Here is a 13,623-nt window from a genome sequence, read left to right as displayed (position 1 = left end):
AGGGAAAGTTTTTAAAAGTAAACTTTATTTAAACGACCATCAGACACTGCAAGAGTTGAACATAAGACAGAAACAAAGCTTCTTACAGGCCTGATTACATCAGACTGAACAGCACTGAAACAGATCGACTGTAATCAAAGATGGACAGAACCCCGTTTGTGGAGGTGAGAAACAGGATATCAGACATGCAACTCAATTTCATTGTCTGTCTTGAAACCAGAATAATCGAGCCGTTCACCTACTCAAAGCTCTCCTTTTATCCTGTTATAAATTGAACACACCCCTTTCCTTTAAAGTGGTATGCTCCATAAAAGCTTACACTAACTTAATTCACTTCAAGATGACGGCCAACGGTCAACAAGGTCATTCCCTGCCAAATGACCCTGTGCCCCCTTAACCCCTTTTCATTTCACTTGGGTTCATCTGGATTTGATTTAAAGTTGAAAGCAAAAAACTGTAAAAGTACACAAGACGATCTCGATCTGAAGAAGTGCACGTTTGTTGATAACTAATCATCTTGTAGGACAATGTTGGTATCAGACACTACACAATGACTGTAGGCCAGAAGGAGTAATATAAATAGAAGTAATAGAAAGTTTGACTATATGGACCACACCCAGAGTAAATGATGTAGAAAGACCAGGGTCAAAGTTTACGAAAGGAGCCCAGATCTTCAGTCATGTTCAAAAATTGAGATTAAAGGCTAAAATAATTGTGATTCTGACTTCTGCAGTAATCAGAAAGCCTACTGCACACCTGAACACCGTGTTTATTCTGCTTTTCCCCCCCTAATACTGGCCGTAAATCACAAAATAAACAAATAACTGGCACCATGAACTCAAGCAGGGCTGCATTCTCACAGGAGTGGCTGCCCTCTGCTGGCCATTAGAAAGAATGCAGCTGCCCCCCTCACTCAGTGGTCTCAGCGGGTTTGTGAGCACACAGCTCATCCACAGGTCTACACACATCAAGTCAAAGACGGACAAAGTGGTCATTTTAGTGTTACCGAGTGATCTACACTCTCTGAGCACTTTAATAAGAAACCCTAAAAATACTGAGCTGAGACCTTGCTCTCCAATAACTAGGGAGGCGTTATAATGAAGTGCAAAGCAAGCACTGAGATTAAATTGAATCTATAATGAAACATGACAAAAAAAATCATTATGATATTCAACTAAGATTAAAGTGACTCTGGGACAGTTTTACAAAGAGACGACAGCAGGCGGCACAAACCTGCCGCAGGTAGATAATCTCATGCATGTCTGAACATGTCTGCTGTCCAGATATTTTACAGACTGCTGGTACAAATAATGAAGTGGCAGATTTTAAAAATCTTTGGCATGTTTCTGCCATGAATAACAAACACAGAGTCCTGTGCGAGGATGACACGTAAACAGTATTAGCTTCATAACGAGCGAGAGCACGCGACCAGAGTTCACCTCGGCTGTCAGGAATGAACGCGTGAAAATTAAAGATAAAACACATTAAACTGTCTAATAAAAACTGACATAGAGAAGCTGCTGACAGAAAGTTAAATCTGGGGAAAAAAGAAAACGTGAAAGTGTAAACAAATTTTTACAATCAAACTCTGACGTTTTCAGGATATTCCATAGACTGTATATGAAAGATGGCAGCAGCCACAGCTGTGTCCGGTTTCTGAAGCCTCGAGTTGAAACTTTTTGAAGTGGGTATTTGGACTTTTTAAAAACACTTTTGGTCTCTGTTAGATTCCAAAAATTCCCTCCTGTGGTTTTTACATGAAGGAGGCAAAAGAAGGAAAGATGTGGAGAATTCATGAGGATTCAAAGGAATTAGATTTTTCTCTGCTGCCTGTTTCAAGGACTACAACATCCTTAAAATGGACTACAAAAATTCAGGCTGTGTAGATGAGATCATGCTGCTGAGAAATATTATTTCGTTAGCTGCATCCATCTTTTACTTACAGTCTATGGATACACCCAGCGTGGGTGCTCTGTGAGACATTTCCGGGCGTTGTGGAACCTCAGAAATGTTTCCCGGCTCCAAATCTTAGATACCGGTGAGTATCGAGCTCGTCAATATCGCAACAGTGATGGTACCAGAGAGGTCGTTGTCACGGCGATCGCCCTTGTCCTTCAGGTGGAACGTTTTCTTTATTTCTCCCTGTTCGGCGGGCAGCGTCACGTGACCCAGGAAGGAGTCCTTCAGCACGTTGTTGTTGTAGATCTGAGAGACACAGAGAGATAGAAGGTCAGCGCTTTAAATGTACACACACACACACACACACACACACACACACTTCTGTGTGTCACAAACCTCGATGCTGATTGGCTGGTTGGCTTTCTTCCTGTAGAAGAGCCCCTTGGTGTCGAAGACGGGACTGCACGTGTTTTTATAGACCGGCGAGCAGACCTTCTGTCCTTCGCAGCGAATGATCACGTAAGGATCCGATGCTGGAGAGACACAGTTGAGTTATCAACACTTCATGATGTTTCTGAGCTACAATTTACAGATGTCCCCTAAACGCATCGCATACAGGTCTCACCACACTTCAAACATTTATTTATAACGGGACTTTAAACTGCTTTATTCTGAGTTTTCCGGTTTTATGATCGGAAGCCACTGAATTCAAAAGCTGATTAATCATCAGGCCGTGATCTGGGGTAAAAGTCTAATGCCCCAAATCGTTCTCACAAAGCCAAACAAACATGCCTGAGTGGATCACGGTGGTTACGTCCGTCTTTTATATACAGTCTTTAAGGTGTAAGGCAGGTTTCCTGTGAAGAACAGAAGCATTTACCTCCGTCTGAGTCCTGTGCAGCGAGTCCGTCGGCCTGCAGTATGTGGACCTGAGTGACCAGAGAGGGATAACCACACATCCCCGACCAGCAGGTCTTCTGGGGCTCGTGCAGAGTCAGCTCCCTGCGGGACAGACAGGAAGATCCGTTTCTGTGGTTCAGTGTTTAAATGTGCAACGCTGAGTACACAGAGAATGATAATCAATGCTTTCATGTGTTGTTGTTTTCATAAAGTCTTTATTGGCTGCGTGTCTGAACTGAGAGGAAGCCCAAAGATCTCCCCTCACTCTCAGTTCCCAGCATTTCTGATGGATTTAATGGAAAACAAGAGTTTATTTTCCCCTGAAACTGGAGACCGTCCGCCGTCTTTACTGTTCGCCTACATTAATAGAAACAGAAGAAAATTTCCTAAAATGGCGAGCTAAACCACGTGTGCTGCGTACTTGCAGTCTGAGGTGACATCGGTGAAGACGCGGAGCAGGAAGTCTCCCTCCAGGCCGGGGTCGAAGGTCGTGGGTATGATGACGTAGTGGCCCTCTTTGAGGTCGATGCGCAGGAAGACAGACCTCGAGTTGATGTAGATGCTGCCGCCAACCTTCTGCTGGGTCACGTGCATTCGGTACGTCCTGTTTAACTCCACCTGAACAGGAAGCAGCAGAAGTTTTCACTCCAGTTTGAGCTTTTCACTTTAAATTACTGAATCCAATACAGCCGTCCTTTAAATACAAACGACCTGGAGATTTTATAACAACGCCCGTGAATATCTGACCTTGTGTATGTCGAAGCCGATCGCCAGGTTTTCTCCTCGCCCCCCTCTCAGAGTGGCCCTACGGTCCTTCTGCTGCAGACAGATCAGCACCTCATCCTCCGGCTTCTTCACGTCAAACACGTACTGCGACACACAGAAACGAACATGCACACCGTCATAAACGCACAGGATGAATTTTAACCTGAAACTCTGAACAAATGAGACACCTGCGGGTTCTGGAGAAAGGAGTGCTTGTTGTTGGTGCAGCCCCCAGCTCGGTTGAGCAGCGCGTCATCGTGGCGGTGCCAGGAGCCCTGCATCACCGCCTCCTCCCAGGTCTTGTGTAAACTCAGGTAGGATGTGTTGATGAGACGGCACAGGATGAGGTCTGTGAAGTTGGCGATGAAGTCATCAAATGTCATCCTGCAGGAGGAGGAGAGAAAGGACTCGCATGATTTACTGTGAGATAAAGTTGAAAAAGAGCCACCAGGTGGCAGCGCAGCACTAAAACTCACCAGAACTCTCCGTCGTCCTCCACAGTGACGCCCATCTTCTCCCGCTCACTCTTACTGACCTTCTGCCACTCTTCAGAGCTGCAAACAGGCACAAACGCTTCATCTGTATCATCTGTATCACACCACAGATCTCAACAAGAGAACCTGTTTGAAGGATTTCTCTCTTCCTCACCTGTCGCTCCACGGCCCGTTCCACTCTCTCTTCCCCCAGGGGTTCCTCATGCGGATCATGTTGAGTTTGTCTGACCTGAAGTAGGCCAGCAGGCCGTGGCCCAGCCTCACCTTGCGGACGTCCGTCACGGCGTAGGCGTGGCCCTTGACCAGGCCGCAGTCCAGCCTGGCCTCCATGTCCGCTTGAGTGGTCGCCTGGAACGACACGTCAAGAAGATGAATGAATTCGTTTGGCTGGCGTGGGTTTGCGTTTGACGTGTCCTTACCCGGATCGAGCAGCTGATGAGGCCTCCTCTGTTGTGAACCTTCAGGACTCTCTCGAACAGCTCGTGCTGCTTCTCTTCGTCTTGTTTGTACCCGTTCTCGATCAAATCCATCGGCTCGGACACGCCTCCCGTGAAATCCACGAGAGCATCGGCCGTGTTGCCCCCATCCAGAGCTTCGTAGCACCCGTACATCCTGGAAAACAAACATTTACATTTATTTTTTCTACTCTAAACAAATGTTTGAGTCTCATTCTGCTTTTCAAGTAACTGTCAAGATTTACAACACAGAGTCAGGGATTCATGCCATCATTTTTATTGCTAATTAAACATAATTACAGGGAGTAAAATTTATATTTAATCAATTTGATGTTAACATTTTGAAATGTTAAACTAGGATCACATCAGCACCTGTTTGAATTTCACTGTTGAAATGAGAAAACAGATCTGCTGTGGACTCAAAAAGACTGAGTTTAAGGGAAAAATGTCAGAGTTAAAAATCTGACCCCTCAGATTTCATCTCTAAAAGCACAGAATGAAACTTTATACTGGACTCATTCTGCTCATTCACAGACTCAGTTCACATTAATCCTCCTTTATCTTATGCTGCCTTTGTGAGGCTCCTCAGCCCATTTTCATCTGAAAAGGGCTGTTTTAGCTCCTCCCCCTTTAAACTAACCATTTTCTGATTGGCTGCACCTTGTAATCAGAAGGTTTCAGCACTTGTAAGACATGGACGTAGCTTCCGAGTGGGAAAAATGAAGCCACTGTGGAGGTGGCTTAAACCTGCGTTCTATCTGAAGTCCACCAGATGGCGACAGCTGTGCAAAGAGACTTCCTGTCCTATGTTAGTTTGTGGGAACACTTTCCTTCAGAGTTTAACGTGTCAGTCCTTATTTTGGGACAAACTCACCTGTTTCTATGTTTCAGAAAAAAAAAAATCATCCAATCAGAGTTCTTAAAATTCCTCCATGTATTGCGTTATTGGTTCTGAGCTAAATTACTTTAATTTCGGTTCCTGTTTTTATGTCACTGGAGAGCCTTGGGTCAGTTTCTAATGAATTTCTGTATTCCTGAGTCATTTCTTCAACATGAGTTTCCTCGAGTGTTTTTTTTCTTTCCACAGCTGTAAAATATTTAAGCGATTTTATTTCTTCCTGCCTCTTCATATCCTCTGTTTTTATTACCTGCTGTTTTCAGTTACTGATCTGAGGACGTGCTTACTTGGCGTAGGCCTTCTCCACCAGCGCGCTCCAAAACTCATTGCTGTCATTGGAGTGGCAGTACACCAGCTGTCCATTCACCGTGGGGAGCCGGTCATCGATCACTACGTCCACCCACTCTCCAAACCGCCAGAAGCGGAAGTGGAAGATCCCGGTGTAGGAGTTCGGTTTGTCTTTGTCCCACTCCTGATCCTTCCAGTCAGGAATCACCTTTGAAAAAAAAAAAAACCCCACAAAAAACATAAAAACCATGGTCATCACCTCACTCGAGCTCAGACGTAACCGCGGTCTGCTCAGCTGTGTCATATCTGGGGAGCAGCCTCCTGGGGATCTGCGCCCTGAATCCAACAGGAAGTCGCCCACAGATGCCGTTTTGGTCATTTTCAGGCCTTTTACACGGCCTGGAAACATCTGCACGTCAACGTTAAATGAGGTTCAGCGCCACCTTGTGACATTGGGAGTTTTATAACTCATTTGTTCAACAGCCAATTAGAATCCAGGGCCAGACCTCAATCACACCCAAAGGAAACACCAGGGCCGCAGCACAAAGGTGCGACTGACCATCGCTGCTTACAGCGTTATTTATTTTACAGGTGATGTCATTGAAGGCTGTTTTAAATGTAAGCCACATATTAAACAATCAGTATGCGGACATAACAGTGTTTAAAAAGGTGTTCAGGTGCAGACAGGGAGCGATTGTGGGTTCTAACTCATGTAAAATATATTTTCTCATCTTTACTTTCTATTAAAAAAAAAACAATGTAGATAAACACAACAGCTCCACACTACGAACACGTACAGAAAAATAAAGATTGAAACGAACGATTTCCACTCGTTTCCCATTAATGACATTCAGCGTCTCTGATTAACAGGAACAACTCAGGATTAAAGTTTTTAATGAGCGAACGTCATCCATCCACATCCTGCGATGAAACCCCAGCTGACAACACGTTGACATAACACACACACACACACACACACACACACACACACACACACACACACACACACACACACACACACACACACACCCCCCCGTGAAGTGAGTGATATAAATAAATAAGCGATCCATTGAGCTAAGACGAGCCGGGCTCCCAGAAGCCCTCAGGAAACTCCCACTGTTCCCTGTCATACGTCAGCAGCGCTTCCTGTTGCTTAGCACCTTCACACATCACCTGCCTGCTTAACACCTTAAAAAAAAAAAAAAAAAAAGACCTCAAAAAGTATTTTCAAACATTTTGTACAGTCTGTAGAGAAAAACGAATATACAGAAAATGCTCTCAGCTGTTCTGTGTTAGCTTCAGCGTTCATGCCAAATATAAACTGCTTTACAAACACCTGACGTGTGTGATTCTGCAGAAATGTTCAGTTTCTGCAGGAACGTCTGACTCAGGCTGGACCACTGAAATAACCCGAGCAGGGTTGGCTGCACAACCAGACGACTAACGAATGTGACCGTTACTGTCACAATAATCAGATGTTTGCATCGATCTCATCTCTCCTGCCCCCTCGTGCTAATCAATACGTCCCAACCAAACTACCCAGTGGGCTCCAGGGGGGGATGGGACAAAATGAGAAACTGGTACATGTGATGGAAACTGTTGGGAAGGGAGGAGGGGGAGAGGAGCCTATGAGAATAGAGTGAGAGAAGAAAAGAGGCTGAGACTAGAAACTCCATCAGAGCTTCATCTCTCACAGCATCCATCCACACAGGCAGGCTCTTCCTTTCTGCTTATCCCAGGAATAAAACCTTAGAGATGGACGCTGATGAGGCCAAATCTCCCTCCAACACGATTGTGCTGGAGTTCAAAGAAGACACCGCGCTGACAGAGGTGAGGCTTTTACTTCTCAACTTCAAATGCAAAACAGAAAAGTCTGTTGGCACAATGTGTGGATGCAAATTTCAGAATAAAGTGCAACTGGATCAGAGCAAGTACATTTTTTAATGTTTATTTCATATAAAGTTTCATTTTCTGTGTAACTTTAGCTCTTTTTAATTATTATAATGTGGCGGGGGAAATTTTAAAAGGTCAAGAGTGTGATGGTAACAAAGATGCACAAAAGTCCCATCAGACTGACGTGTGATCACTCAGCTGTGTGGCTGTCACAGTGGAGGTGATCAACTTTTATGACTGAGTTCAAATGTATCATACAGACAGAGGAGTGGGCTCGCTGCACTGCACAGACCAATATTCTGCCCCATTAGTGCCAAGTGACAGACTAACAACACTGGGATGAGAAGTGAACAGGCTGACGGATAGTTTGCAGACTGAACTTCACATGCTAAAACTCCTCAAACAGCACAACAGGACATATCCTTTGTTGGCTAATTCCATTAAATATGCTCCAAAAGGCACAGCTGAGAGGTCCAGTTCAGTGCGTGTGTTCATTAGCAGATGTGTAACAATCAGCTGTAACAGTTTGTGTCGGCAAGCCTGCCAATCAAAGCAGCCACACTAACTTTACAGTCAAAAAACTTTTTTTTAAACATTTTTTAAAACATTTTAAAAATAGAGCAGCAGTGCCTGTGACACTTCAACTATCATCTCTTCTGTGGAGTTGCACAAAATATTTTTAAAAAACTGATAATAGCTGATTAAACTGCAGACTCATAATTTTAATTTTATAGGTGTGAACGGCACTTTGTATAAAATAGCCCAGAGAGCACATCATCCGTTTGTGCCATTCATCTGCTTTTCTTTTAAAAACACTGCTTATTCTCACACAAATGCACAAACCTTTGAGCCCCATCACCTTCCCGTCATTATGAGTTTTATCACTGCACAGGTAATACTGAGCACAGCGTAAAACAGCGTCACTCAGAGACTGATACCGGCACCCAGACTGAAAGTTCCCTCCAAACCAAACATGAACTGACTTCCTGTGTGCTTCTTTCCTGTCCAGATGATGCGCCTTCGCGTGTCCTCCCTGCAGCGGTCAGGGCAGAAGCGTCAGGACGGCGAGCGTCTGCTTCTGCCCTACGAGGCCGTGTATCGGCTGGACTTCGCCATCCAGGAGCTGAACTTCTCCCGCTGGTACTTCTCCCTCTCCGGCTACGGCCGCATCACCATCACCGGTATCTGCCAGCACTGGACCCCCGATCTCACCAACCTGATGACCCGGCAGCTGCTGGAGCCCATTGGAACATTTTGGCGTAATGCCGGCGACCCTGAGGACTCGCAGCTCAAGTGCCTGGAGGCGGATATGCAAGAATTCGGCGAAAGGATTGCAGAGCTCGCCAAAGTCAGGAAGGTCATGTACTTCCTGCTTGCTTTCAAGGACGGGGCCGAAGCGGCGAATCTCAACTGCTCGATCGAGTTCACGACAGAGAAATGACTTTTATTTAGTGCCAGTAGAATCCTGATAGAGTCCAGAAGAAGCCTTTAAAAATTTCTATTCTATCAGCCATTGTTTTACTGTTGATTAGAAAAACCTGACAACTCTGTTTCAACCAATCAGAGATAGATGAGCTTAAATATTCTCCCTCAAACTAGTTAAACAGTAACTCTCTTTCTATCTTTGAGTGTAAGTAAGACGCCCGTTTGATTTTTTTTAACAACAAAAGTTACATAAACACCAAAAACAGGCTTTAAAGCAAGTATTTCAACACAAAAGCAACATTTTTAGTGAAAATAAAACCTGAAACGAACACAATGACAAGAGAAAGAAAACAAATGCTCTGAATTAACACTTAATATGCTTTTATATATGTTGGTGCTAATTAAAGGGACAGTTCACCCCAATGGATGCAGTCCGGTTTCTCTATTTCACAGACATAAGATCCATTCGTCAGTGTGTAAAAAACAACTACATTAGAAAATTATAGAAGATATCCAAGCAAGATGAAGAGCCTGGTATCAAATTATAGGTACAAAGAAAACTTTTCATATGTTTTAACTGGTTTGAAGCCCACATGGTGATATGATCCTTCAAAGTTACTGAAAACTCTCCAAACATTCTCCAGTAAACAATCAGAAACATTCAGTGTATCAATGCTGGTTTCTGTTACAATGTATCACATCTGAGAAGTTTTGCTATTGAAACTATGCTAAATACAATGTTACTGATGCTCGCAGGTGACTATCAAATATCTACTAGATTATTTAATTGGGTTTCATATAATAAATATTGACAGTTTTAAGAACCTCTAAAGTTTTCTGAAATTATTTACCTTTGAATAAAAACACTCAAAACAAACAAAAACAACTTATGATCAGCTGACTGTTTTAACAACATGTCGATTACTTTGTTTTGTGACTGTTGACTTGCTGCAGTTGTTGTTTCGTTGTTTCTTATTCCTTTCATTGTTTCTATAGATAACCAAATATTTCCACTGCATGCCTGCTGATAGAAACAGAGATCAATGGTGTGACGCCAATTAAATAACCACTGAAAGCCGTGTGTGTGTTCTCATTGGTGCTGGTTTTTATTGGTGTTACTGAGCAGGACAGTCGTACACAGTGAGGATGTAAGGAGGCAACAGTGGAGGAACTTAAACGTAGTTACAGCACTTCAGAAAGACATCTACTGAAATGAAATTTATTCCCCGCGCTTTGCAATTCATTATTATAAATGTAAATGTTTTTAACAAATGATCAGACAAAGGAGGGGTTGTTGTTGTTTATAATTTAAACACTCTTTGGATCTTCAGATAAAGCTCCAGAGTGTGATCAAAGTGGTGGGTGGGCTCTTTAGTTTTTTTAAAAGAAGCCAAATGAGTCTAATTATAGATTGAATGCCGTGTTGAGGCTGTCATTTTCAGCATCTATGTGTATGTTAAAATTAAATTGCTCACAATAATTATTTTATCTGAGCTGAGCACCAAATTAGATAAAAAGTCTGAGAAATCAGAAAGAAACTCAAAGTGTCAGGTAGATGAGAGATAAAAAATAAAACTAGCATTGACATATCTACAAGTAAGGCTTTAGATAAGTAAAACTCCGCCCATCACTTTATCCAGCATCAGAAACCTAAATGAAACAGAGCTTTTAGATCAGTGTGGACTCACAGGGATTGTGCACTGACCGCATTACTGGAAACTCAGGCCATGGTCAGCAGTGTTTTCCCTGCTCAAAATGGGCCCTTGAGGGAGTCTACTAACGTTAGCACAATGGGTCATAGTTAAGACACCCACTGTTTACATGTTACACTCTACATTTTCCTGTTTAGCCGCTTGATAAACAAACTATTTTATTTTTAAATTTCTATCAGGTCATTTCCTGTTTTATTTTGTTATTGTGGGTACTTGTCTGTTCCTGTCAGCTCTACTTCCTCCCTGCGTTTAGCTTCTCTTTGCTCGCTGCCAGATTGAGCTGTGCTGCTTGTCAGGACTGGTCGAGCTTTCTAGGAACACAGGAATTTGTGTTCTTGTATTCGTTCGTCTGAAACTCATTTAGATTGTTTGTCACACCATCTTCTTCCCATGTGTGACCACTACACATTTCTGGACTTTTAGACTGTCACCTTCTGCCACGTTTACTAAAAAAGTAAATTAAACCTACTTATAAATGATCAAAAATAATCTTTATTACAGTTCTGCTGGTTTTCCTACAAGTTTTCATTTCTTAAAAAACAAAACAAAACACCTGTTTGTCTATAAATCCACCATTATAACAGTATATTTAATTGAGGTTAGAGGTCTCTGTGTTGCAACTTGTGTGATCCTGCTTCCTCCTCTGTGTTTCTCTGTTGCGAATGAATGGAAACAGATTGGAAAAACTCCAGCGTGTCTTGGTTTGCTCTACAGTATCTGGTCTTGGCTTACAATAGTTCCCACTGTGGTTCCACTCAAACTTTCCACATTACTGAAACAGGCTTAGCAATAAAATGATGGGGGCTTTCTCTCCAACAACTCCAACAACAAGAGCTGGGAGAAGCTTGCAAGTTGAGTCGAGTTGTTTTTCCTTTTGACAGTTCTGACATTTCCTTTTCATGCCTCCTAACCACTGTAATCTTTGCATCACAAGATAAAAAAAGCACCCTTTTAACTGGACATTGTAGCAGATAACTTGAACATTTTGCCCTCTGGATTCACTCATTTGAAAAATAACAGCAGCTACTTTTAACAAATTGTCACAATCTTCCAGGATGAACATTTGCAGCTAAGAAAAATGACAGTTTTACCTCAAGATTTCAACCTCTGCATTTAGGTTCAAAATGTTTCGCTCTTATTTTCTGTTTCTGATTAAAGAGAAATCAAGTTGAACAACTTTTAAGTAACTTTAGAGCTTCTTTGTCTTATTTTACTTTTAAAAAAGTGCAATTTATAATCAAAACACAGGAAAATTGTACCACAGTAAATAGATTGAAGAAATTTCCTTTTTAAAAAACAGAAGCACAGCTGATAAATATGATCCTTTTTCTTTATGTACTATTTTGTGTAAATTCTGCAGCAAGAGAACAGAGTTGTGTAAATGGTGCCAGGAGTCCATCCAGGTCGTGTGGCTGAAACTACAGCAAAACTCTGGAAAAGTTTATTTGCCTTTTGTCCACTTGAATCTCCGGGAGTATTAAGCTAAGCTGTTAAAGTTACTCTTCATTTTCAGCCCCTCCCCTCCTTTATTTATTTTTAAATCCTTAACGTGTCTTACAGGATTTCAACATTAAGGAGAAAGAACTGAAAGGGAGTGTGGCTGTTAGCTCCTGGAAGCAAAGCTGTTATTAGAGAATCTGTCTCAACAGGCAAATCATCAGAAAGTGAAAATAAATCAGTTCAATCAAACACAAAGAAGGAAACATTGTTTCAGATTTAAACAGCTAGCGGCAGTCTTAGATTTGGCAATATTTAACAGTTCCCAAACTAAGACCTTAACTTTATTAATTATAAATGTGCTATTTATGTTAAGTGTTACTGAAACACTTCCACGCTCTGTGTGCGACACAAACACATCATTTCATACAACAGTAACTTTTTGTGTAAGCGTCCGTGTGCTTTGCTGTCGTCACCACAGAAGCGGTTGTGTTTGTTTTCGGACCTTTGAAGGGTGTCAAGACAACTGGGTGCTCCACAGAGGCAACTACACCTAAAACAGACTTCACTTTCCCTCCAGTTGATGGAAAACTAGGAGGCTGAGAGGAGGCCCTTTGAGAGCAGAGAGGAAGGAGGAGGCAGCAAGTGTGTGTGTGTGTGTGTGTGTGTGTGTGTGTGTGTGTGTGTGTGTGTGTGTGTTGTTACACAGGTTTTTCATGTGTAACAAAGTGCTGACTGAATGGTAAAAAGAATAAAAGCAGCCTAATTAAATACTTTTAGAACAGCGGTGATCTTTCCCTCGAAGCAGCAGAAAGTAAACACACTTTATATCTCAATATTTAAGACAACATTTTGGATTTTAAGCATGTGGCTAAGTCATTTTGTCTGCAACCCACAGTAAATCTGTTCATCAGTTTATACCGCCATCTTATGGACAACAGATGTCACTTCCATCGGTGACCTCTGACACCAAAGGCTGCATGCAGTTTGATTTGTTTGGCATTTATTAGCAGGAAGCTCCAACAGTTATGGATGGACCTGCATGCGAGCATTACCAAAGATGGGGTTTGATCCAGATCTGCATCCTGGAATATTTTTGGAAGGAACCTTTATCACGAGATGGTTCGAGATTGGGCGTATTAGATCAAATCTTTGAAAAGTATCCGATTAGTTTAATGCCCAAAGGGAGAAATCAGTTTGATGTTCTCAAAAATATCAGAAACTATCAGTATATCCCGGAGCAGAGAGACGTGTGCAGTCCCGTTCGTGTGCTCAGTAAACCGGTGATAACACAACAGCAGAGGATATTTGTGTGGTCGAGGATATAAAACTATGAACTGAAGATATCTCACGAGTACAGTTTCATCTGGAGATGTAATCTTTAATCGATTAAGTCATGAAACATCACTTCCCTCGTCCCTTATTTCATAAACATTTATGCGGACAGCACTTAATCG

The 13,623-nt window shown here is 42.4% G+C and overlaps 2 protein-coding genes across 2 annotated transcripts in view; one reads left to right on the top strand and one right to left on the bottom strand.

Annotated features, from left to right (window-relative positions):
- Positions 1-4: 4 nt before the first annotated feature.
- capn5a (calpain 5a) overlaps positions 5-13,623 on the bottom strand; it is a 41,500-nt gene continuing 27,881 nt past the window's right edge. The window contains exons 4-13 of the mRNA XM_084951820.1: positions 5,699-5,907; positions 4,478-4,670; positions 4,213-4,406; positions 4,041-4,118; positions 3,753-3,948; positions 3,547-3,669; positions 3,221-3,417; positions 2,780-2,901; positions 2,296-2,432; positions 5-2,205 (exon numbers count right to left, since the gene is read on the bottom strand). Coding sequence (XP_084807946.1) covers positions 2,029-2,205; positions 2,296-2,432; positions 2,780-2,901; positions 3,221-3,417; positions 3,547-3,669; positions 3,753-3,948; positions 4,041-4,118; positions 4,213-4,406; positions 4,478-4,670; positions 5,699-5,907 — 1,626 coding nt within the window. The 3' untranslated portion in view covers positions 5-2,028. The remainder of the gene's footprint in view (positions 2,206-2,295; positions 2,433-2,779; positions 2,902-3,220; positions 3,418-3,546; positions 3,670-3,752; positions 3,949-4,040; positions 4,119-4,212; positions 4,407-4,477; positions 4,671-5,698; positions 5,908-13,623) is intronic.
- ompa (olfactory marker protein a) lies at positions 7,422-10,284 on the top strand. The gene is made up of 2 exons (XM_084951823.1): positions 7,422-7,529; positions 8,602-10,284. The coding sequence occupies exons 1-2, from the start codon at positions 7,455-7,457 to the stop codon at positions 9,031-9,033; spliced, it is 507 nt and encodes a 168-aa protein (XP_084807949.1). The 5' UTR covers positions 7,422-7,454; the 3' UTR covers positions 9,034-10,284.

This window comes from Perissodus microlepis, chromosome 14 (genome assembly GCF_051167445.1).
Source record: "Perissodus microlepis isolate ML-2025 ecotype Zambia chromosome 14, ASM5116744v1, whole genome shotgun sequence".
Taxonomy (NCBI): Eukaryota; Metazoa; Chordata; class Actinopteri; order Cichliformes; family Cichlidae; genus Perissodus; species Perissodus microlepis.
This window is presented reverse-complemented; position numbering and strand designations above follow the sequence as displayed.